General features: G+C 38.7%; 1 protein-coding gene across 1 annotated transcript in view; it reads left to right on the top strand.

Annotated features, from left to right (window-relative positions):
• COL6A6 (collagen type VI alpha 6 chain) overlaps positions 1-26274 on the top strand; it is an 87190-nt gene that overhangs the window by 9260 nt on the left and 51656 nt on the right. The window contains exons 6-17 of the mRNA XM_081071585.1: positions 1704-2279; positions 4185-4754; positions 12446-12789; positions 12874-12952; positions 16235-16389; positions 18528-18620; positions 20143-20196; positions 21940-22011; positions 22100-22126; positions 22458-22502; positions 22581-22634; positions 23722-23784. Coding sequence (XP_080927711.1) covers positions 1704-2279; positions 4185-4754; positions 12446-12789; positions 12874-12952; positions 16235-16389; positions 18528-18620; positions 20143-20196; positions 21940-22011; positions 22100-22126; positions 22458-22502; positions 22581-22634; positions 23722-23784 — 2132 coding nt within the window. The remainder of the gene's footprint in view (positions 1-1703; positions 2280-4184; positions 4755-12445; positions 12790-12873; positions 12953-16234; positions 16390-18527; positions 18621-20142; positions 20197-21939; positions 22012-22099; positions 22127-22457; positions 22503-22580; positions 22635-23721; positions 23785-26274) is intronic.

Genomic DNA, 26274 nt, shown 5'->3' with positions numbered 1-26274 from the left:
CTCTGATACTGTCTATCCAGAGATAGCATCAGATCCCACAGGTTGAGGGCTCTGTCCCATAAGGTAGCCCCCACCTCCACTTCAGACAGCAGTCGCAAGCCCATCACCTATGCTTCTGCCTGACCCACTAGAGATGGGAGGTTCCGACAGCTCCCCCCTTGGGTTCCATTAATTTGCTAGAGTGGCTCACAGAACTCAGGAAAACATATTTCCTGATTTATTAAAGGATATGATAAAGGGTGCAGATGAACACCCAGATGGAAGAGATGCATGGGGCAAGTTATAAGGGCACAGAGCTTCATGCCCTCTCCAGGCACACCACTCTTCTAGCACCTTCATGGGTTCACTAACCTGGAAGGTCTCTGAACCCCATACTTGTGGGATTTTATGGAAGCTTTGTCACATAGAAATGATCTATTCTTAACTCTGTTTTCAGCCCTTCTCCCTTCTCAAGAAAATGGGGAGTGGGGCTGAAAATTCCAAGCTCCTAACGATGGCTTGGTCTTTCTGGTCACTTGCCCTCATCCAGGAACCATTCAGGGACCCACTCAGTCACCCCATTAGAACAAAAAACACTCTCATCACCCAGGAAATTGCAAGGGTTTTCGGAGCTCTGTGTCAGGAACTATGGACAGAGACCGATACATATTTTCTGTTTCACACAGCCTTTCTTGAAAATTTTGCTTATGGCTCTGCACACCTAGTTTCCGGTTATTGGGGTAAATGTATTGGTTTTAGAAAAACCAGCCCTATCACATAGCAAGCAAGTGCCGGCAAAAGAAGGATATGCGGTGAACCTCTTGGCAGTGGTTGGGGCGGGGGGAGCGTTACTTTGTCACAATTACATTTCTCCAGAATGGATGAGTTAATATTTGGAACATGCCTTTGTACAGCCTGTGGAGACATTGTGCTACATAGGACTAAATCATTAAATACCTTCCAATTCTACTTCTCTAGAACAAATGAGTTGTTTAGAACTCTGCACTTTTAGGTAGAATATGCTACGTACACATGGATTAAGTATTAATTGGGTCTTTCCTGCTTTACTTTTCCATGGCATTGACCCAAGGAATAAAAAGTTAATAGGAGCGTCATGCCAGGGCAACTTAGTTGGGCCAAGTGTGAAATGGGCTTATTTCTATGATGAGGCCCAATAATGAAAACAGACAATGTTTCAAGAATGTCAAAAAGGGAGAAAATGTAACCTTGAAAAGTCAGCCATCATATAACCATGAAAAAATATATACAAATTCATTTTACTTGGTCATTTCCCCAAGGTTTATATTAAGAATAAAATCTCATGATCCTTGTGGTTTAAGAAAAATAAACAAATTTGTGTAAATGATAACATGTGTTGAAGGAACCATTTATACAGGAAAATTTCCAAAGAATTGCAGTTGTTTTTTTGTTTTGGTTTTTTAGTCCAGAAGAATCCCCCCACCCTTTACCCCCTACCTACAGAAGGCTTCACTTCCCTTCTGCCTTTTCCTAAAAGCTCACCTAATTTACATTACTACGTACTGGCAATACAAATATACATGCATTGTGGCTGTTATGTAAGAAATGTACAGCTGGATCCCATGGAGAGGAGACACTGGCAATTAAACAGCAGGGGAGGGGAGGGGAGTCTCCCATGCTGTCTAAAGCTAATCTCATGATATTCAAAGCTAATCTCATGGCTTTCCTTTCTCTTCCTCATTCAGAATGCAAGCGGATTGAAGTTTTAGACGTTGTGTTTGTAATTGACACCTCTGGTAGCATTAACAGGAATCAATATAATATCATGAAGGACTTCATGATTGACTTGGTGAAAAAAGCCGATGTTGGCAAGAATCAGGTCCGATTTGGGGCTCTGAGGTATTCTGATGACCCAACAGTGCTGTTCTATCTGGATGACCTTGGCACAAAATCAGAGGTGATTTCAGTGCTCCAGGATGAGCTGCCCTTGGGGGGTAACACATACACTGCCGAGGCACTGGACTTCGCAGGCCACATGTTCACCGAAAACCGGGGCAGCCGCCTGCACCGGGGGGTCCCCCAAGTCCTCATTGTGATCACCGATGGGCAATCCCATGATGCGGAAAAGCTCAATGCCACAGCCAAGGCCTTGCGAGACAGAGGCATTCTTGTCCTGGCCGTGGGGATCGCTGAGGCGAATCCAGTGGAGCTGCTGGCCATGGCAGGATCGAGGGACAAGTACTTCTTCGTGGAGAATTTTGGAGGCCTGAAAGGGATCCTTTCGAATGTGTCAGCCAGTGTGTGTAACACTTCACAAGTAGGTAAGGTTTGTCAGTTAAGTTTTTCTTAATTATCAACAGATATCCAAATGAGGGAGAAAGCAGTAGCTCTCGGGAGCAAATTCTCCAACCAGGAGAGAAGGAGCACGGATTGTTTGGTAGGACTTCCCATGTTACAGAATCTCAGGCTTGGAAAGACCTCAAGGACATTTCATTCGGCCTCCTCCCCAAAGAGGAATTCCTTCTACAGTATTCCTACTCGCGTCTGCCTAAACTCTTCTAATGATGGGGAAGTCACCATTTTTTTTTTTGATTAAGCTTTATTTATTGGAACACAAATTTGTTTATGTGTCATTTCTACCCACTGGTTCTTCCTGCTCTTTACACAAGAAATCAAATTCCATCTCTTCCTAACAACCATGATCATTGCTTGAAGTCCTCTCCTCCAGTCTTGAAGTCCCCAGTTCTTTCACCTATTCCTATAATGGCACAAGCTCGTTAATAAACATTCTTTTCCATCCTCAGATGTCTGCAGAGCAGAGTACAGTAGGACTTGTTTTGCCCTGGATGCCATGTTTCTATTCTGGCATCTGGAGATTGCATTGCCACATTTATGTATATGTTTGTTCATTCATTCATTCATTCATTCAGCTATCATTTGTTTCAAAGGAGATTGTGGTCTATTAAAATTCCTTATTTTTATTAAGATGTGTACTAAAAATAGTATTTTTATTAGATGAATTGCTGTTAGTCTAGGATTCCAATATCTTGGTTCAGTTCTTTTTAAAAATTAACTTTTCCGGTTTTCATGTGTTGCCTCCTTAGAATGCAACTACTATCTTTTTCTTTCACAAAACTAACAAAATCTTTTTGGATCTTACTGAAAACTAGGACAAATCTCTTACCTTCTGGTGGCCTTTGGTCTGTCCTTTTCAAGTTCACTGTAGAAGTTGACATTGTATTTTTATGTGAAAGGCACTCCCTTGGGCAGAAAAAAAGTAGTTTATTCCCTTTATTCGAATCAAACAAAGGACTTTAATAAGTTAACTAATTCCTGGAGGATTTATTTATCATGCTTCTTTTTATCTCCTTTTTGCTTATCTCGACTTGGGGACTCTCAGACACCTTTAATCTTTCCCGAGGCTAAAATGAGAATTAAGTGAGTTAGGTCAGTGGTGAGATCTCTGGGGAATTCAAGGAAATGTTAATGTTTACCAGAAGGCTAAGTGATACACATAAGCAGGTGCCAAACATAGCTCACTCTCTGGAAATGGTCTTTCATATTCATTTTGTATTTGCTGTGTTAATACAAAGGAAGTATCTCTAAACTACACTGCATTGTTTGTTCAAACTACTATTCTCAAGTAGACATTTTTGCCGGTATGCACCACAAAGGGGGCTGGTAAAGAGGAAAACGGACTAGATATAGGTCAGAAGTCTTGATTTTAAAACTTCAGTTTGTCTTAATATACCAGAAAATTACTTATTGACTCAGTGGCCCAGGGAGGCAAGTCAATACTACAGACCTTTTGTCTCTTTGTTTGAATCTAAAGAAATGTGTGTTATTTTGTTTTTTTCTTACTGTGCTACTATTGTCATTGGGTTTTCCAGAAGAGCTAAGACTAGATTGAAGGTAAGAACAAAGGTCTCTGTAGCACCACCCCAGTACTCTGGAATCTTGGAAAAGAAAATAGTGTAAGACCAATGAAAAAGCTAAGAGAAGCATAAAAGGACGTGCGAGTCGTTCATGCCTAGTGCCACCTTTCTGAACTGATTGTTTTTATTTCTCCTCCAATTAACGTGACCACAAGGTGGCATAAGATAAGAATCCACTGTCAGAAATACCAGGTCTATGTAGGTGCAAACATTTAATTTACTCTGGCTGGGTTAAAGAAAGAATAACAATCTGATTTTTTTCGTCTTTGTTCCCTTTCCTCGTCTTTGTAGATTGTGAAGTTGAAAAAGTAGACCTTGTTTTCCTCATGGATGGTTCGAATAGCATATACCCAGAAGACTTCAAAAAGATGAAGAGATTCTTGGCATCTGTTGTTCAAGACTTTGATGTCAGTGTCAACAGAGTGCGAATAGGAGTGGCCCAGTTCAGCCATACCTATCAGCCCGAGTTTCCACTGGGAAAGTTCATAGGCAAACAGGAAATATCACTTCAGATTGAAAACATCATGCAGCTCTTCGGATACACACACATCGGTGCTGCACTCCAGCAAGTGGGGCATTACTTCCAGCCAGACATGGGCAGCCGGATAAATGCAGGTACGCCACAGGTGTTGCTGGTCCTCACCGACGGCCAGTCCCAAGACGATGTGGCTCAGGCCGCTGAAGACCTGAGAAACAAAGGTATTGACATCTACTCTGTGGGCATCGGGAAAGTGGATGACCAGCAGCTCATTCAGATCACCGGGGCTGCAAATAAAAAACTGACGGTTCATAACTTTGACGAACTGCGTAAGATCAAAAAAAGGATCGTTCGCAACATCTGTACCCAAGGGGGTGAGAGCAGTAAGTATTCAAATATGTCCTTCGTGTTTCTTCCTCCCCTGTCTTCCCTGACATTTTCTTCAAGGTCTATTTATGCCTCCTGGGGCTGGTGGGAGAATTTAGATGGGTACCTCTGAATTTCACATTGAACTTTTCACAGTTATCAAGTATTTTTGTGTGACTTGTGGATTGAGAAACAGGGCACCTGAGAGGCTGTGTCTTTTTTCCCCCTCCCTGTCTCCTAGGACAGCATGCCCTGTTTCTGAATGGGAATGCTTTGATTTCAGAAGGTGTGAGGAAAAGGTCTTTGTGTACAATCTAGTTGCTATCAGAGGCGAGAGAACATATATATCAAAGAAATAAACTATTTGACAGATTTTGGTTGCCTGACAATAGGGCCTATAAGGGCCAAATGCAGCAGTACAAGTATGTAGGGAATATCTTTAGAGGTTTGTATCTTTATTGTGAAACTTTACTGTAGAAGTTAGTAAGCAACTTCTCTGAAATCAGTACCTTTTGACATTTGTTCCAACAGATGGGAGGAAAAGTCTTGGAGGAGGGAGAACTTTTTTTATATATATAAAAGTGCCCAACATATTGACCATAATTCTGTGTAACTACCTAAGGTAAACATGAACCCTGGAGTTTGACCAGGAAGACAAAAGCTTACACGGTTGGTAAGAGGCTGCTCTGGAGATAAATCCCCACTTGATGGCCATTTTTTCTTACACAAGTCGCTTAACTTTTTTTTTTTAATCCAAGTTTATTGGGGTGACAATGGTTAATAAAGTTACACAGGTTTCAAGAGTACAATTCTGTAATACATCATCTATATATCACATGGTATGTTCACCACCCAGAGTCAATTTTCTTTCCATCACCATACATTTGATTCCAGACAGAAAAAGTCGAGCACCAGATGATTTCACTGATATGTGGAACATAAAACTGAAAGCAACAAAGGAACAAGACAAAGAAACAAAAACTGATAGACATAGACAATAATTTAGTGGTTACCAGAGGGTAAGGGAGGATGGGAGTGGCAGATGACAGTTTCTTAACTTTGATAAGTTTAATTTTCTTCTCAATAAAATGTGAACAATAGCAGTACCTAGTTGAAAAGATCATTGTGAAGATTAAATTAAAAACGCATATTTAAACTTTACTTTGATTTAGCATGACACCTTGGATATAATTATAAAGTCACTATTTTTGGCTACCACTGACCCATTACATTTATTCATGGGGTCCAGCTCTTCCCTTGCCCCTAATCACTGTCAGGAAATCAGTGAATCTCTTCTTGGTGATTAAATATGTCCATCCCAGTCTAACTGTTAAAACTTCAAACTTCATTCAAGGTAACTCCGCTTTCCTAGCCTGCCACTTGCTGCTCACCTGCCACAGAGAAAGGGCCATTTTATCCATTGTTCCCCACCTCTCACTTTTACCCCTTTCTCCTTGGCCCATCCCTTTTCTTGCTAACCATGGTTTCTGGCCTCTCCGGAATGGACTGGGCAATGCAGAAGAGCTAAAGAGGTACAGGAAAGTTCTTACTTGATGGCACTTGTCAGGAATTGGTTTTCTCTGACGATAGCTCATGTCTAAAGTTGGGTCCATTTCTGAGTCCTTGAAAGATTTCCCATCCTGCCCCCCTCCCATCACTTCCACCCCTACCACAGCACATTTGTCAGGGGAGCTTTCCACTGTAGTTCCCTTGAGGAAGACAAGCATGTCTCAATTCGAGACAGCCCCTTATGCCTTCTTCAGCCTCTGGGCATCTTGATGCCTGCAGCTTTATTCCACTGCCATCTCTTTGTCCCTCCAGGTAGGCGTCTTGGACAGGAAATCAAAGGAACCCACAACAGCTCTTTCTTATACGTGGCCATGGCATCTTCATGGGAAACAGTAACATATCAATTTCCCTGATAAACACTGGAAGTTACGGCAGCCTAGCATGGCCACCTCTCCTTTGCAGAGAGAGTAAGCAGCATGCTATCTTGTGCCTCATTCTTTAGACTTTCTAGGCTTGTGTCATCTCCAGTTATATCTTAAAGCTCCTCTCTCTTCACTTAAAGAGAAAATTATCTCTTTTCCTTGTATGTGTGCATATGTATGCGTGTGGTGGGAAAGCTCACAGCACACCAGCAGCTCTCTCCAAAAATGTCCTTCTAAACTCCAGGTTCAAACCTTTTATATAAGATCTAGTATGTAAGCTGAAGCTTTAGAGTCCCATAATTGATCAGGGACAATTATTTTTGTAAATTCTGTTTCATGATCTTTCCATATTTTGGAATGTGTCTGGTGACAGCCAGACCTCCCACATTAATTTCCTGTTTCACACAAAATACCCATTTCCAATTATTAAGCAGAAAATTATTTTGGAACCATGTGGTTTCTACTTGAGAGACTAAAAGAAAACCATGTGTAAAGTCAAAACTAGGATTATATGCTCCAAGTAGTGAATGGGTGATTTTTAAAGGAAACAGTCATGAATATAAAAAGGAAGGAAGGAAGAGAGAGAGACAGAGAGAGGACTCTGTTAAGATAAACTTAAAGTCATTACTGCAGCAAGCAAGAATGTGAGCCCTTCGTAGCCAAGCTGTGGGCTGAGGACTGATGAGGCTGGAATGAACACTGATAAAGCTTCAAAGGCATATGCAAATATATTAGAGGACGCCAGTTCTTCTTAAACTATAAACTCCTAACTCAAGGAAATAAGACAGTAGCTTGATGTGGCTCAAAGCAAACCACACTTCAGCCTGAACATCTAGCTTTGCTTCTTATTAAAATATGCATTACTTTGGAGGCATTACTGTCTCTTCTCAGTTTTCTCATTTGTAAAGTTAAATCATCTCTGTTTCTTTGGTTGTACACTATGATTTAATATAGGTGAAAAGAAGGTCAGCTGCATGGAGATAGGAGGGAAGTGACTAAGGATCAATATTTCTTGAGCGTCTATGAAGGGTCCAGCCTGGTGCTCTAAGCACTTTAAATGCATCATTTTGTTAAATTTTCCCCCAGCCCTATATGGTTTGTATTTTTATTCCCATTTATCAGTAAGGAAACTGAGGCTCAAAGGAATGTGGGTAACTTAGTCCAGATCATACAGGAAGTAACAGACTAAGCAAATTTTGAAACCTAGGTGTGTCTGACGCCAACCCACTTTTTTGTTGTTAAATTAAGCTGCCTGTTTTCTTGATATAGTTGTTGTCTAGAGTGTCTGATGTTGGTGTGATAAAGAAATAGTGTCTAAATGTTGTGCTTCACCAATTTCTATCTGCAACTTATTAAGACATCATGGATTTGTATCTTAAAATTGTTTCCACAAGCTGCTGCTCCCTAAGGGAAACCACTGGCTGCTAAACTGTCACTTCCAACATCACCATCTAGTAGCAGAAATAGTAATCTACCTGACCTGTCAGCCCTGGCTACACAGGAAGTGGTAGAATAAGGTAGTTCAGCTTATGGACTCCAGACAAGCCTGGATTGGAATTCCAAGTGTCAGATCCACATTAATTACTGAAACCTTGGGCGAACTGCGCTACGCCACAGTTTCCTTTTCTACAGAGTGAATATTAGGAGCTTTTCTACTTAGTCTATGTTTCATAAGGATAGGTGAGATGAATGGGAAGCATGTGGTAATGGTCAGTGAGTATTAGTAACTATCATAGAGTATTGCTAAAGGTAGATAGAAATGACCTTATAAATGCAAATATATGAAGTGATGAGATTATTGGTCCACAGGACAATATACCAAGAGTTCCTTTGTTTAGGAACTTTAATATTTCAGCAACATTTCAGAGCCATATTCAAATTGAATGGGTCAACATATACCCAATTCCCACAAGCAACTATGAAGTCTGTTTGTTTGTTAGACCTTCATTCATGCTTATTTTCCTAATTTTTCTTTGAGTCTGGCTATTCTGAACACCTGGAGGAGACCAGACAGTTCTTAGAAAATGCAAGTCCTGCCGTTTTTGGCATAGAGACATAATTATGGTGTTTCCCCCAAAATAAGACTTAACCAGAAAATAAGCCCCAGTATGACTTTTCAGGATGACATCCCCTGAATATAAGCCCTAATGTGTCTTTTGGAGCAAAAATTAATATAAGACCCGGTCTTATTTTCGGGGAAACACAGTAGGTAGCAAAAGAATCAAGGGTACCTCTCATCTTTTGCTCATCGTGGACAAATGGGTCAAAAGGGAGATTAAGTAAAAGGGCGGTCTGATTAGGATAAGGTAAGAGACATCCTCGGGATTTGATTCAAGGAACTTGGGAGATACAAGGAAAAAAATAGATGGTCATTTCCAACTTTTCTTGACAAGGATCTCTGTATGTTTCTGTCTTTACTGCGTTGTTTTTGAAACAGTGCTCTAACTAAAGTTTAGGTGCGAATACTTTATTTGCTAATATTTACAGGGAATACAATCTCAGGGAAGCCAAAGTGAGTGGAAAGGAAATGATAAAGGAAGGAAAGTAAATAGAAGATGTATGTTACCAAACTACTGCAGCTTCTTGAGAAAGCATAACTGGCATGTTGGTCATGCAGAACATCACCAAGGAAGCCATACAGAACCACTGCATAGACCAATAAATACATCAGGGGAATATAGGAAGGATTCATCTGCCAGTTCCTTCCCATCTACTGCCTCTCATGGGTCAGAATTTACCCCATGGAGGATTAACTCTCCCACACTGCTGTGTTGTGTTTCCAAGACCTTTGGAGAAACCAAGTACAGAACCCATAGTGCATTATATCTGTGGCTGGAAGTGGTAGAAGGATCCAGAACTGCCACGAGTTCAGTTGGGTTGGACATGGGCACCAGAATCATTGTGGCCCTATTGCAGTGAGCATGAGGGAAGCCATGTCAACATCTGCCCCCCTCCACCAGTGTCAGGAGACCAGATCGTGGTGGCAGGTGAGACTCTCCATTGAACAAATGTCTAAGTCCTTGGCAGTGCGTGTTGGGAATGGGGAGTGGCGTCCAAACAAATCTGAGAGGTATATAAATTAGGTCTTTTACAGTTTTCTACATCACTTTTTTTTTCATCTGAGATACCCCTTCTTTCAAAGGCTCCAAACAAATTTCTCTTCTAGCTAATAACTGCCAACAGTCCGATTTTCCCCTTTAAAGTATTTTCTCAAGAATCTCTCTTCTAATCTTAATATACCCTACCTTCTTGACAGCATGTTTAATACTAAGAATCTGCCATACGCAACTCTGCTTTGTAAGTCAGACAATTAAAATCAGCTTTTGAGTCTGACAGGGAACCAGAAGACTGTAACTGTCACTCCAATCCTTTCTTTTCTGTTCTTTGTATTTTTATTTTGAAATATATAATCTATTTTTACAGATAAGAAAATTAATGCCTGGAGTGGTTAAGAGATGTGCCAGGTTATTTAGCAGTAACAAAATCGTGACCAGTACATGAGGAACACTAATCTTTGTGCCTTCCTGCTCAAACACCTGCCCCCCTCCAGACTTCCACACTGCTGTTTGTGAGGACTAATCAAACACTCAGAACACTAGTTTTCCTTCTCCTTTTCATCCCCTCTACAACCAAGGCTGCAGATTACTTACTTTTATTGCCCCTATTTGATTCTAACTCCCACTGTGTTTCCGCAAAAATAAGACCCGGTCTTTTCATTTTTGCTCCATTAGAGCTTATTTTCAGGGGATGTCTTATTTTTCCATGTACAACAATCTACATTTATTCAAATACAGTCATGTCATCTACTGGGACTTTGTCGTAACGTACGGAACACGTCTGTCTGGCTGAGATCTTAACTGGGGCCTATTTTCGGGGTAGGTCTTATTTTGGGGGAACAGTACTATCCTAATTTATTCCTTTATTATTTCTCTTTGGAAATCCTATTTCAGCTTTTTCTCTAGCTCACTTCCAAGACTATCCCTGCCTCTTAAGCTCCTACGTTGAGGGCAGATGTCTCTGTAAAGTTTGCAAAGCCATTACATACGAGAGTCCGCTTGATCAGTTTGGTCTAATTTCTCTAATTGTATTTAAACACAGAGCTGCTAACTCTGGGCTTGCTCTGCAAGTTCTGTTCCTTTAGTCACATTATTATGGAATTATTTGTCAATTTGAATTAGCTGAAAAAAAACAAGGAACGTATTTACTAGAGTTTGTACTTTCTGTAATCTAGACAAAAAGTTAAAATACTCAGTTTTTATAGGGGACACTCAATGACATTTCGTCATTTCTGTGAATGTTTGGTTTTTTTCACAAGAGGCTGTTTTCTTTGAAGGCAGTCACATATTTTGGTTACTGAATGGTTTTCTGTTCAGGGGTTAAAACAATGTTCATCCAAGAGGGAAATTTTCAATCTCAAGATAGAAATGAAAGGATATAGATTCAAGAGGAATTTTGGAAAGGACATATTCTGATGTTTCCTTCTGACTAGTTCCTTTTTCTTCATCTCACTTTCTGAATATTGAGAAAGACATTTTCCAATAAAGTAAGTATAGTAAAATAAGAAAACCCACTTTTCAGATTGTTTTTATCACGTATTGATTTACTTCAAATGTCTTGGTGAAAATTGATTATCAAATAAGCCTTTCATTTTCCCTCACCTGACTTTTTCTCACTAAAAATAAATCAAGTTACTGGCCCTTGTTTTAAGAATTGAAACTGACATTTTGTGTTCAAAGACTTACAAATGTTCAACTGTCCAGTGTGTTGGGAGGTAGTGGAAGCAGGCTTTTGTCCATACAACCAATATCTGAAAAATTGCTTATCTAAAGAAAGCAAATTAAAAATATACACTCCTCTCCCCTAACTTACCCAGCAAGCTGTTGAATTTGCTGGAAAATGTTTGAAGTTTTTAATCCTTGAAAGAAGAGACTATAGGTCATATGACTTGATTCTCTAATTATCTTCCCTTTAGGAGGCTCAGCTTAAAATATCAAGCCCCTTCTAGTTTCTCCAGTGTGTAAATGTCCCTGGGGTTGAGAAAAATAAATACAACACATTTTAAATGCAGTACCGCTGTAGGTATTTCTTGAACCCCAAAGTGGCATTGGCTTTGGCTTCTTGAGGGCCCGAGCTTTGAAGGAGTCATCCTCGTTGGCATAGTTAAATATGGGGGATTTGGTGCCCAAATTCTTCACTTGTAGGACTTAACACAAGCAAGATCTCAAAGAATCTCTTGGAGTATTTATTTGTCCTTTTACTTTTTCTTTTCAGAGTGGGTGTTAGAAGACAAAAAGAGAAATCAGATTATTTTTAGAAAGCTAAATCAACACAATCATTCCTTTAGACAAGTTCTTTGTGATTTATTTTTTTTTCTCAATGACTTTATGCAAATGTTTTCATAATTATCTTATAATTTCATGTTTGTTGAATGACCTCAATTGATAAGTCACGGGATATGAATTTCCTATTTTAGTCTATCAACATTTCCACAATATACTTAAGATATTTAAATGACAGCATAGCTTTTTCAATGGCCACAATAAAATTTTTTAGAACTTTGTTATAGAATCATCTAGATTTTATACTAGCTAAAAAAAAAATACTATATACTTTTACAGGTTATGAAAGAATGACTCTGAGCTTTTTCCATTGTTTCCTTGTGCTCTTTTTTATTTTCCATAAAACTTGGTAACTTGATTCAGATATAGCATCCAAGTCAAATAAATGGATTTGTTGATCTAATAAGGTTATGTTTTTTTTTTTCCCTTGAACCCTAGATTGTTTTGTGGACATTGTGGTAGGATTTGACATCTCAACTCAGCAGAATGGGCAGACTTTGCTTGATGGTCAGTCTGGGATGGAAACCTACCTTCCAGACATCTTACGTGCCATCAGCTCCCTCGATGGGGTTAGCTGTGAGGTGGGCACAGAGACTCAGGTTAGTGTAGCTTTTCAAGTGACCAATGCCATGGAAAAATACTTTCCCAAGTTTGAGATCTACAGTGATAACATACTGAACAGCTTGAAGAATATAACAGTTAAAGGACCATCTCTTCTCAATGTAAACTCCTTGAGTTCCCTGTGGGATGCCTTTCAGAATAAATCGGCTACTCGTGGAAAGGTAACTTGGTTTCATTTTATTTGTTGGACTATGGTTGCTATGATCTCCTTTTTACTCACTTTTCTTTTTTGAATACTTTCCTAGGTGGTTCTCTTATTCTCAGATGGATTGGATGATGATATTGAAAAACTTGAACAAAAATCGGATGAACTTAGAAAAGAAGGTATCGAGCATGAGGGAAGAGTGGGAAAGGGATGAGTATTAATTTTGTAGTATCAGATCTCAATTCTAGCTCTTAAATTTCCAGGCACTCAGATAACCCTGAATTTCTCACCCTTTCCACTCTGTATGCACTTGACAGAGCAAATGAGCTCTGAGAACATTTTTTTGCCTCTACTTTTTTCTTCATGCTCTATGAATACAAAGTCCTATTTCTCTCGTTTTACTATATATCTTCTTCCTTAGCTTTCCCGGAGAGTGCTCCTTGCCTCACATTATCTAATATTGCTACTTCTTCAGTATCAGCAGAAGTGAACCGTGTATTTCTGCTTGACCAAAGTATGGGAGAGTTGGATTATTTTCTTCTAAACTCTTAAAAAGTTTCCAGAGTTGCAAGCATTGTTGGACAAGTTGACTAAGTTTTGGGGCTTTTGAATCAGTTCCTTCCTTCAGACCACAGATGAACCAACCATGGTGTTTATGAATTTTTAAAGCTTTGGCACCAAGGTTTTGGCTTCAAGAACCAATGCCCAGTCTGACTTACTGTCGGTTCTTACTAAAATATGGATCAATGGAGGAAAAATGCATCCACATGGTTTGACTAAAAATAGAAAAACTTTCCTATAAGTGGATGCTATTGTGCCCCACCCAGACTGCCCCTTCCAGCCAGGCTCCCACATCTTCCAGCTGCTGTGCGTGTTGGCTGCTAACAGCTCACAGGTCCCCCTTCACTGAGGAATAGCCCTTGGTCAATAGCCCTTTGTCAATGAGAGCCACCTCACCTGGAAGGTTACTCTTTATGTCACCCCTAAGCAGCAAGTAGAGTACAAAGAGTTGGACCTTTGCCTCAAAATGGCACCTTGGGGTGCAGTTTATGGTTTTTTTGTTTTTTAATTTCAGCTTTTCTTTGTGAGGAAAAGATGTATCTCTTACAGACAACATCAGAGTTTTCTCCAGGGAGTTTCTCTTGGAAAACCCAGATTTCTAAGACCAATCTTCTTTCTTCCAACTCTCAAGGAAAAACTAGTAAATGAATTTCAACTTCAGAAGCTAGATTTTAATATCCTCAGAAATTGAGAATCTTTGGGGAGAGATAAAGGGATGATGCCCACCAATGTTCTTTGAAAAGTGTCAAATGGCTGTCAGTATGGACAAAAAGTACCTCCAGCTCGGGCTTCCCGTATACAAACACAGGATTTCAGTTGATGCTAACTAAGCACTATAATCTATTGACCTAGGAAAGCCTCCCTAATGTGACACCATGTAAGCTGCTGTAGTTTACCTATGTAAACTGTACACTCACCATGGAATTAGAAGAGACCAGGAGAAATGGTGGGTGTGGCTTTATAACTAGTGTATGTGGATTGGGGTTTGAATTCATTTCTTAATTTTTAAAGATCTAATACTCTAAAATCTACTCAGTGATTATTCCCCCTACACCCCCACCCCCCCAATTTTTGAAATCTTTTCTCCTGAATTTGTTTTTAGGAATTGAAGACACTGTATTTAAGATCATGTGATTTGTCTATTGGATGAGTCTGAAAGAAGCAGGATTGGAGCCTCCATCCTGAGAAAAGCAGTTACTAATAATAGTTATATGCATATTTCCTGCAAATCAACAATTCCATGGTTCTCATAACTCTTACAAGTTTTACATTTCCTAGAACTTATAATCAAATGTGAGGTTTTTTCCCCCTTATAAATAGATCCACTAGCATGCCTTCTCTTGATCATTTAACTCCAGTTGATGAACTCAGCGTTCCTTATTGCCTATCCCAGCTCACCTCACCATCCATTTATTCCCCTGTTTTGGAAGAGTGACTATCTGTCCTTGTTTGCTTGAAACAAGTCAGAGACTCTCAGAATGAAAACTAGGAAAATTTAGGCAAACCAGAACTAGTTGTCACCCTTTCCTTTGGTGTTTCTTCCTTTATTACACTTCAGCCAACCACTCTGTTTTCCTCCCCTAGAACTTGAACTTTCCCAGTGTGTCCTTGAAACTTTATTCTCTTCATTCCCCTCCTTATCTGCCTTTCACTTCATTCAAAATCATATGCAAACTTATATAAGGAGCATTCTCAACTCTGTCAAGTCCTTGAACATTTCTTTATCTATTCTAGTCCATTGGTTTCCATGTCCCATCCAAAGAATTTTTCACCCATCCATAAAAAAAAAAAAAAAATGAGACAACTTAGGCCAGTGGAGTCAGGTTTTCATAAAGCTAAGTTTATTCAGTTTTAGGACTGCTCTTAACTCTCTGGTTATGTCCTTAGTACACTTTTGTTATTAAAATGTCTTTTAAGTCTAGGCTTTGGAATTGGGCTGTCTGGGTAAAAACCTAAAAAAAAAAAACAAAAAAAATTTGAGCCAGTCATTTAACCTCTCCAAGCCTCAGTTTGCTTGTCTGTAAAATAAACCTATAATTGTACCTACCTATACAGTTGTATCTGTATCTTACAAATATGGTAATACATGTAAGGCACTTAACCAACCTCTAGGCACATAGTAACTATTAATAAATGAGAGCACAGTTGTGCTATGGTTACCGCCACTATAACAATTGCCAGGTTTATTACTATCATTATTTTAACATTCTTACTTTGCAAAAGAAGCCAACCCTCTGTTAGTCCCTAGAAGTTATCTTTGAAATATTCTGGTGTATAAAATCCCAAAGCCTATGAGCCACAGCTCTAGATGATGATGTGTCATTTATTTCTAATTGCCTGACAAGAGGTCTTTTACGGCATTTTGCTACCTACAATTCCAACTGGATTCTCTATCCCTTATGAGGTTATTTAGGGCTGTGCTTCTCAAACATTAATGTGCATGCAAGTCTCATAGGGATTCTATTAAAGCACAGATTCTGATTCCGTAGGTGTGGGATGGGTCCTGAGATTCTGTATTTCTGATAAACTGCAAGGTGATGCTTGCACTACTGTTCCAAGGAAGCCCCTTTGAGTGGCAAAAATTTAGAACACTTACTTTCTTGATATATGGATTCCTCTGTACTTTAGCATGCTCTGTGAACCCTTTTTTTAACTCATTCTCTCATTGTTACAATTTACCCTGTCTCCAATTTAGTTAGTTTTGAGAAATGTAATTCCTTTTATTTTATGATTAGTCTTGTCACTTGTCAGTTTTACGTAGTGTGGTTGGGGTAAGTGCACAATAAAATGAGTGTTCCTCTTGCAACTGTTTTCCAAGAATAAAAATTTAGATACATATGCAAAAAGATTAAAATAACCAGACTCACCTCACTTGGAGAATGGTAAACTCTGTTGGATAGGCTTGAATGCCCTCATAACTGTTGCTCTGAGTGGAAACACCGATTCAAGTGATCTGGCTGACCTTCCCTACATTGAATTTGGGAAAAGATTTGAATATAGGACCCAGCTCACTATTGGAATGAGAGATCTTGGGAGCAGACTGTCAAAGCAGCTGGTAAGTTATTCAGGAAAAGCAGGTGAGTATAAATTTTTTATTGTTTTCATCTATAGGTTTAATATTTATGCTTACAAATTTGAACTACATTCATTGATTTGGCAGTGAAGAAAGGCTTTTCTGAATTAGTGCACAGCCTAAATAAGAGGGTATTTTGAAAGACATGTAGTAGAGTAGAGATGTCAAAGTATGTCTGTGTGCTCGGCCAAAAAAGAAAAGACAAAAAGGAAGAAAGCAAATAGCATGCGTAATCCTGCTCAAGTTATAGTCAAGGGATGTAAACACCAAAGAAAGTCTGAGACGTGAGAGTCAAGGAGCGGTTTTCTCAGCTAACCGGTTTTCACATCCCCTGTGGATCCTAAGGGTCACAGCTCACCACCTGGAGGATAATTCTAGTGTCTAAGATGTGTATTTTCCCTGCAACGTGGCCTGTAAATGAGAGCCAGTTGCTTTTAGGGTTCAACTAGAAAAGAAGCAATCTGCTCCGATGCTGAAGGAAAGTTAGTGACATAATAATGATAGACCTACTATGTGGTACTTTGAGCAATCAAAGATTTTTGAAGACAGTCTTGACGAACCAAGATTTTTGCCTCGCGATCTATTTTTAGACCCTAATGTCTATAGGAGATGCATCTTAATCATACTTCTTTCAGAAATGGACAGGAACTCGAACAACAGTGGTGAAGTGTTACCAAGATATGCGGTACTACTTTCACCTTAATGAATGGCTAATAATTTGTAATTTCCTGATAATTTATAAAATCTGTCATCAGCATATCGGGACACTTTCCAACGAAGTACTAGCTCCTGCTGTTTTACACCTATAGAATTTGTATATAGATAAATGTTTAAACACAGTTTGTTCAGTATAAATTATGTAAAAACCATTCCTTAAAGAATAGGGGAGTTTTGTTGGAATTCCTTTCTACATGGAAATATAGTGTCTGTTTTTAAAAATGTATTTTTCTGTCTACTACTTTTTGAAATCTGCATTGGTAATTCATAGAGAGAGGAAGTTATTCCTCAAAGCAAGCATGCCAGGTTTCTCAACCCTACAAGAAAATCTTAATTTTAGACAGATTAATTTTAAGGTTAATAGTAAAAAATTTGATGTTGTAGGATTTTGGTGATCCAAAGAAAATTTATATCTAGTATGAAATTAGAGAATCTATTTTGTTGTTATTATTTAGTTTTATATGTTTCAAGTGTTATTGGTTTTTCTGAGATTTTTAGAAAAATATTCCTAATGTCAGAAAAGCAACATTATATAATAAAAGACAAAGAGGGGAAATCACTAAGTGGTTGTAACAAAAGATCTTCATTTTTCATCACACTAGAATTTTGATGGGAAACACCTCAACACAAAGATTGACTCTCCCCCATCAAGGCAAAACATGGCATTTACTATAAACAGAATTTTCCTAAAATAAATCTTGTGGGTTAATTGTAAAAATGCAACAGAATATGTCAGTTATTCAGGGGATGACTGACTAGGTCCAGGATGACATTCACTCACATTTTTAAATATAGAATGTGATTTTGGGGGGCCAAGGTATAAAGAAGAACATTCTCATGACCCCACCCTCTATAGCAAATGCTTCTGAAATGTTGAACATGTAATTGGTATTTTTGAAATCCCACCACACACGAACTTCTCTGGAAGTGTTTACCATTGGACTCAGTTCTAAGCAGTGTGACCCTGGGCACCATCTAAATCCTCTAGCATACAAGGAGTTCACAAGACAGGAAACAGAGAAAACAGTATGCATTCACTTTATTGAACGAAATATTGGGGGCAGAATTGTATAGGGTGATCATGGTCAACGCTGGGATGTTGTGGGAACAGAAAATCATATTAATAGTATGCAGTGAGTTGGCCATGGCTAAACTGATACCATTTTGAGAACATAAAAAAATCTTTGAGTTGATTCTCAATTCCTCATATGCTAGAGAATGCAGATCATAGAAGGAAAGATGGAAGCTAAAGAACATCTCATGCCATTCTCTCTAGAGCACCATCACTTTGATGGTAAACAGGCTTCTGAAACTGATCAAAGTCTGAATCACCCTGGTGAGCTTTTATGTGTGATAGGGACGCAATGCCACCAAATATAATGTATTTCCTATCTTCTCCCAAGGTCAATGTTGCGGAAAGGGCGTGCTGCTGTTTATTCTGCAAGTGCATTGGAGAAGATGGCACAATGGGAGATCATGGGCCACCAGGGAAAAAGGTGATTCAGATTTATGGCTCACTTAATTTGAATGTAGTATGTCTTTCAGACGTGAGTTTAGGTAGAAATAAAGGGTGATTTTTAACTGCCCGGTGAAGCCTCTGAAGTAACAATTTATTACACTTGTCCTCTTATAAGTCAAATTAGATCGTCATGGCTTTTCCTTGGCATTCTAAATTGGAGACTTTCTAAAAACTTTTCATACAAGTCTCAGGAGAAACAACTGCCAAGATCCTTGATTATCCAGTGTTCTCGCAGCGATGACAATGAAGCAGAAAATCATTTGTCATCTCGCATGTTAAATAATGAAAACCTCCTGGATACCAATGTCATTTCAATTTTCATTGTTAATGACTGTGGAGTCATTTAAATCAAGTAGGGAATATTTTGTGTAGTCTGCTGAAAATCAAGCTCGATCAGATTACCCTATCATATGCAGCAAAAGATGTTAAGATGTTCCAGTCAGCGTTAGCCAGACCAAAATGTTATCACAGATGTATCGGCAAAAACAGACCAATTATGAAAACAGGAACCAAAAATAGATTCAGATATTGCCTACCAAAGGAAGTTTATGCATCCCGATGTAAAAATATGATTTGGGGCTTTAGAAAATATTCAAATATGTACAAACATACTGTATGGAAAAACATACTAAATGTTCAAATCCGTACAAACGTTAGTAATATGAGTGCTGTTTACAGATGCGTTTGATTTTTGAATAATGTATAGATAGCACTGTAACTCCCAAGTTACCATGACTCGGTCTCTGAAGAACATTTTTGGACTAATGATTTCCTGAATGTTTCTAATTCATGTAAAAAGAGTGGTAGAATTTTTTTAAAAAAGTAGGGCTCAGAAAGAATGGAAAGAAATGCAGGTGGTCTCTTTTTCTATGATTCCTAAAGAAAAATTTTTTTAATGAAAAAATAATTCTAGTCTGTCAGGGGCAAATACAGCTGTGTTAATTTGAACATTTGTCTGGAAAAACTCCAGCACTGTATATAACCCAGAGAAACTTACGGACAGCATTACGAGTCACATAACCACACACCCTCGAGTTATCTGGAAATATTTCTCAAAATTCCATTCATTTATTTATTTATTTATTTTTAAATGAAGGAAAAAAAACTCACAGACACAGACAGTAGTTTAGTGGTTACCAGAGGGGAAGGGGGAAAGGGGTTGGTCAATGAGGGCAAAAGGGATTAAATCTATGGTGATGGAAGAACTGACTTTGGGTGGTGAACACACCATGTGAGATATAGATGATGTAATACAGAATTGCACACCTGAAACCTATGTAACTTTGCTATGACAATTGTCACCCCAATAAACTTTAATTTTAAAAAATCCATTTATTTTTATATGTATAAATGCAACATAGGTTGTGGCAGAGAACTGATTTTTTCAAACGCTTCCTTTTCTCAATAAAGTAAAACTGTAAAGTTGCATGATGTTACTTGAGTACCTTTGGTTTTTTGGCTGTGGAGTGCTAATGTACTCTTCCTTTCCTTACTTCCAGGGACCTGCAGGTCTTAAAGGCAGTGCTGGCTATCTGGGAGAGGAAGGCATTTATGTAAGTCAAGGTTTTCTTCGCTTCATTTATTCCTAATAACGTATCTACAATATGAAATCATTTGTGTCAATTCAGAGACACAAGAAAAGTCAAGATTCTAAGGATTTATGTGCAAAACCAGAGGTCTTTCCTGTTCCTCATCAGCCTTTGCTTCTAGTGATTATTAGTGGTCTATTAACCTACTGTCTCCTTTTTTACCATCCACCAACATTGCACAATGAACTCAAGGCAAAAGGTATCTTCTTCACCAAAAGAGTCAGGCCACTACCATTTCGCCCTATCTGATTCACTTTGTACAGGTAAACCGAGTCACCACATTGTTTATCAAGGATCTTACTCTTGATTGCATCCATCCATCCATCCATCTATCCTGCCTTCCTTCTTTCCCTCTCTCTCTCCCTCCCTTCCTTCCATCAATACATCCATTCATTTAACAATTATATATTAAACATCTTAACATTTACCACATTTTATCAAAGACCTCACTCACAAATGTACTCAACCATTCATTTATTCATTTAACAAATATATATTCAGGCATCTTACCATGTGCTAGGCACAGTGCCAGGCCCTAGAAATAAAAATAAATAAAATAAAAAATATGATTTCTATCTCACATAACTTCCAAACTAGTAGAAAGACAAATGAGACAACAGTGGATCCAGCTATTATACACAAAGCCTGTGCTAGAGGTATAATCGAATGCAATGTGGCAGTGTAGCAGAAAAAACCTCAAGTAGCAGCCATGGTGACAGGACGTGGAAGAGGAAACCTGCAAATAAGGGGTAATGCTTAGACAAACATCTGATGGAGAAATAAACATTTCTCCAGGCAAAGTTTGTGGAGAAGAACATTGTACCACAAAAAGAACAGTATTCAAGGGCATGTAAGTCGGAGAATTGTGTGTCTGCAGAATGGCACATGGCCAACATGACTGGAAACTAGGACCCAGAGGAGGGTTATATATATGGCAAGCAAGACCCAGATTATTGGGAATATTGACTATCCTGCAGAAGATTTGGATGGTGTCTTCTAATTCATGGGTAGTTCTTGAATGATGTTATGCATAGGAGTAAAAATTATGGCAGTATGGGTTTAGAAAGCATGCCAAGGCCACATTATGGATGGATGATAAGGCAGGAATTATGGGTGGAAGTCTTGCGGTAGTAGGTGCAAAACAAAGAGGTCCTAATTGTAGTTTGGGGCAGTGCAAATGCAGTTTGAATAGACATAACTTGGTGACCACTTGGGGAGAGAAACTGAGAATGGCATCTTTGTTTTCAGCTCACAAGACGTACGGTCTGGTGGGGTTACCAAGATCAGGACTGCAGGAGCAGTATTTTGTTTAAGAAAGAGAGAGAAGGGAGATGGATTTTGGTCTAGAAATCATGCCTCTTGCTTAGATCGTACCTGGAGTATCCTTCTCTGTCGCACTAATTTTTCCTTATCTGTTCCTGGAATATCTCCTGAAATCTTGAGAAGACATCTTAGCTTCCAGTTGTTTGTATGTCTCTCTTATTTAGATGCTACCCCACCCATGACAGTGTCCATGTGGGATCCGAAGCAAAGTTGTCAACAGAGTAGTTCTGATTTATTTCCATTCTTAGTTTCTTTAAGCACGATTTCTGGATTGTAAACCATGAGAAGCCACACATTTTTTCTCAACATAACAATTGTCAAACGTCGACGACACATTCCAGATTACAATAGAAAAACTTCATTGGGGTATGTGCTCTTCCTCAGGGAGAAAGAGGAACCAATGGACGAGTGGGAGAGCAAGGTACTAAGGGATGTGATGGCGCCAAAGGTCCTAAGGTAAGGGTCTCATAAGACATTGTGAAGTCTTCCCAACTTATTCCATTTTCTTACACTAACTAACCACTACTGTCCTTTCTATTTTCAGGGAAACAGGGGACTAAATGGTCAGAAGGTATGGTACCAAACATAACCATTTAAATCCCCATCTGCTTTCTAGAGCTATTTTTATTTTTGAGATTATTGACCAGTAGATTATATAAATGAAGTTTCTGTTGACCTTCCTTTTTTTGTCAAGCATTTCATTTTGTTGATTTCTGTCTTTTATTGCAGGGAATGTATATTATTTATTGAAAATTTCTATTACTCAGTGATCTTTGATACTACCCAGGGCCAGCCTAACAAAGAAGCTGTATATGGAGCATAAAATTAGACTTTTTGTTTGATGTCTGACTTCTTTCCACATAAATGTAATGCACTCTATCCTGATCACATGTGTCTTTTAGGGAGAAGTTGGAGAAAGTGGAATTGATGGATTAAATGGAGTACAGGTAGAGCTTTCTCTTTGTGTCATAAAGATATTTCTCATTAAGAAAATGGGAATTTGAGTTTATTCTTCTGTTTCTTAGGGTGACAGTGGTCTTCCTGGAGGAAAAGGAGAAAAGGGTGATAGAGGATCTCAGGTAGGGATTTAATAAATCGACAACATGAAAACTGTACTGGGAATTAAAGATGTGATTAACAGAGTAGAAGAGCTACCCTAGGTGTATAGCGCCACGAAATTGCTTTGTGACAAGCAGTCATGAAACCTCAATCACATGCAACAATAAACTTGTATTTCTTATGTGCCCGAGAGGTTCAGCTGATCTAGGCTGAGCCTGGCTAACCTTAGCTCGTGTCTATAGTTTGGCTGGGGGCTTTGTTCCCCACGTCTCTAATTCTTCTCCTGGGACCAGACAGCTCCCTGGCCATGTTGGCTATAACCTTCTCGTGGCCATGGCAGAAATACATGAGAGGAAGTAGAAACATACAAGGTCTCTCAAGACCTCTTGAGGCCTAGGCTTAGAATTCTCACAGTAACATTTCTAGTTCCTTCTGTTGGCCAAATCAAGTCACAGCCAAACTCAGGGGTACAGAATCTTAGCCCACCACAGTTGGTAGGCACTACAGAGTTACATGGTAAAGAGCATCGATACAGAGAGGAGTGAAGAATTGGGGTCCATAATGAAAAGCGGCTACCACACTAAGAACAGTCAAAGTGTGCTGACAAGTGTGTGTGGTGCAGGGTAGCACGTTGAAGGTGTGTGGCACTCATGCCCTTCTAGAACAAATACCAACATCAGCCATACTTCCATCATCTACTTTATCTGTCTTTGGAATGTGAACAGGTGAGTCAGAAACCCACTTTCTCTAGCTGATGCAACCAACTTGGGGGAAAATGTATAATTTCTCTGAATCTCAACTGCCTCATTAAAAGAAAGGCAGTAAACAACACCTGGTTTATAAAGCAGTTGTGTAAAAACTAAACAAGATGATAAATCTGTCTGGAACACAGAGTTCACCACTGTGGCAAATAATTGAGGTCGCTCTTAAATTATTCACATGATGCCGGAAACTATTTTTTGGTCGTTTCTCTTTCCAGTTTAAAAATAACTTTGGAGAAAAATATTTAATTATTCAAATCAGGGAGAAAATAAGGTCTTTGTTTGTTTTTATTAATGCTATTAAACGTTCTTGTCGTCTCCTTCTTCTGATTTTTATGAATTTTAGGGAAGCCCAGGAGAGAAAGGGCGTTTTGGTGACCGTGGAGAAAAAGGGCTGCGAGGAGACCCTGTAAGTGCTGGGACTACATGGGCTGTGAACTAACATCAGGGTTCGGTTCCCGTCAGCACGTCTGAACTAACATCAGGGTTCGGTTCCCGTCAGCACGTCTGATAGGGAGAGACACCCTTACCTTAAGGTACTACAATAGCAAGACTGAGTATAAATCATCACAGGCACAATTGTAAAATTTGGAAAGTAGATCCATTATGCTGCATCCTCGAGATATGTGGGATGAGTACGGACAATAAGCAGCCCTTGCACATCATTTGTCCTCGAGAATACACGTACAGAATTGTCCTTGTGCTTCAGAACTGTGAAGGAATTCCACCCAGTCTAGTTCATTATCTTCCTCTGCCTACCTCAAAATATGGACAAAATAGAAGAAACAAAGCCATCTCTTTTTTTCCTATTCTTCAAGAGAACATTCACTTTATGTCCACATAGGTGCTTGCTCTTACAGGGACACAACTCAGTTGAGTGTAGGCGTCACCTACACCAAAAAAAGGCACGACCCACACCAACATAGGGAATATACCAAGTCCAATGAAACATGAGTACTATAGGGCTTTCCTCACTGTGCCCATATGTGAGGAAATCTCTAAAGCCTTAATGAATTAGGATTTAGGTTTGTTTTTTAAGTGGTTAAACTTTTTTATTGCTATGTAATTGACATAGCACCTTGTATAAGTTTAAAGTGTACAAGCTGTTGATTTCATACATATATACTGCCATATGATGACCACCAGATCCTCAGCTACCTCCTCTGTCATGGGGCATAAGTATCATTTCTGTGATGAGAATATTTAAGATCTAGTCTCTTAGCTATTTGGAAGTATATAATACAGTAGTATTGTCTATAATCACTATGCTGTGCATTACATCTCCAGAACTTATTTTTGAACTGTAACATACATCAGAAAAGTACACAAATTATAAATATACAGCTTGATGAATGTAAATGCACTTGTGCATTCACTACCCTGGTAAAGAAATAGAGAAGGGCAATCCAGAAACTCCTCTCATGTCCATTCCAATCACTACCAGCCCTCTCTAAGTTCATCACTATCCTAGGACCATTAGTTTCCCTGTTCTTGAACTTTAAGTAAGTGAGTCATTTATAATGCACTCTTCTGTTTCTGGCTTCTTTTGCTCAACTTTGTTTCTGAGACTCATTTTATGTTGTGGAGGATAACAGTTCATTCAATCTCTGCTGTATAGTATCCCATTGTATAAATATACCACGGTTTATTTATCCATTCTGCTGTTGATAGCTATTTGGGTTGTTCCTGGGTTTTGCTGTTATAAATAGTGCTGCTATGAACATTATCATTTGTGTCTTTGGGTGCACTTTTGCACACATTTCTATTGGGTCTATGTAGAATGTCTGGATGATAACTTGTACACTTCTATTCAGCTTAAGTCTTTACAGCCAAATAGTTTGCAAAAAGTTTGTACTAACTTACATTCTCACCAGCAATATACCAGAGCAGTGTACTATCCCATCAGAATGGCTAAAATTTATAAAAACTGATAATACCAAGTGCTGATAAGGAGTTGGGGCAACTGAAAATCTCATAGGACTTTGTCTTTAATAACTCCTTCCCTGTGGGTTGATAACAGAAAGAATCTGGTACAATATGAATTGACAAATGAAAATGTTGGATATACACTGATGATAACTCTAAAAAGCAGAAGAATTTGCACTTGAAGACAACATTATTTTCTAAGTGACATCTGAAAATAGTCTGGCTACCTGAGCGTTTTCAAATAGCTTCAAACTATCTGACTAAAAAAAAACTATCCACAAATCAGGATAATTAAAAAATAATAGTTCAAATACAAAGAGATTTCACTCATCTATATATGATGGCTAAAAATCCAGTTGGTATTGCTATAAAATTGCCACTTTGATCAGAATTTCCCCTAATTGTCTGCTAACTTGTTTGTATGGTTATGTAACATCTTTGAAGAATCAGAATAGTATAAAATAATTTTTGTTTAAAAAATATTTCTGTGACCAGGATGGCTGAAAATTCAGCCCACTAGAGCTCTGTGGTGTGCTGTTTGTTGGTATACTAACTTTAAAATGGTTTTACAATGCATAATAATTCTTCCCAGCCACTTGAGAATATACCTCTCAAATCAAAGACAACTCTGTACTTTTTTACGTAGGTTTTTTTTTCCTATTTCAGGAAAAATTTGGTACCGCAAGATTAATAGAACAAATAGAACACAAATATGATCTTATTATTCATAGGAATGCACACAAATGGCACGAATTCATGAAAATCGATGCTTATTCAGAGAGAACTTCCAATCACATGAAAGCTATTTTGGCTCTTTGGAATTCCTCATTTTGATCTAAATATTTTTTTAAAAAATCTTATATAATTTGAGGGGAAACTGAGAGACCATTTGTCTGAGCTACAGAGTTCATCATTCTAGAACATATTATTATTAGAAGTCCATGTTTAATCATAAATTTGCGTTAGATGATGC

The sequence above is a fragment of the Rhinolophus hipposideros genome (assembly GCF_964194185.1).
Source record: "Rhinolophus hipposideros genome assembly, chromosome: 14".
Classification (NCBI taxonomy): domain Eukaryota; kingdom Metazoa; phylum Chordata; class Mammalia; order Chiroptera; family Rhinolophidae; genus Rhinolophus; species Rhinolophus hipposideros.
Note: the sequence above shows the minus strand (reverse complement) of the source record. Positions and strands in the feature narration are given on the sequence as shown.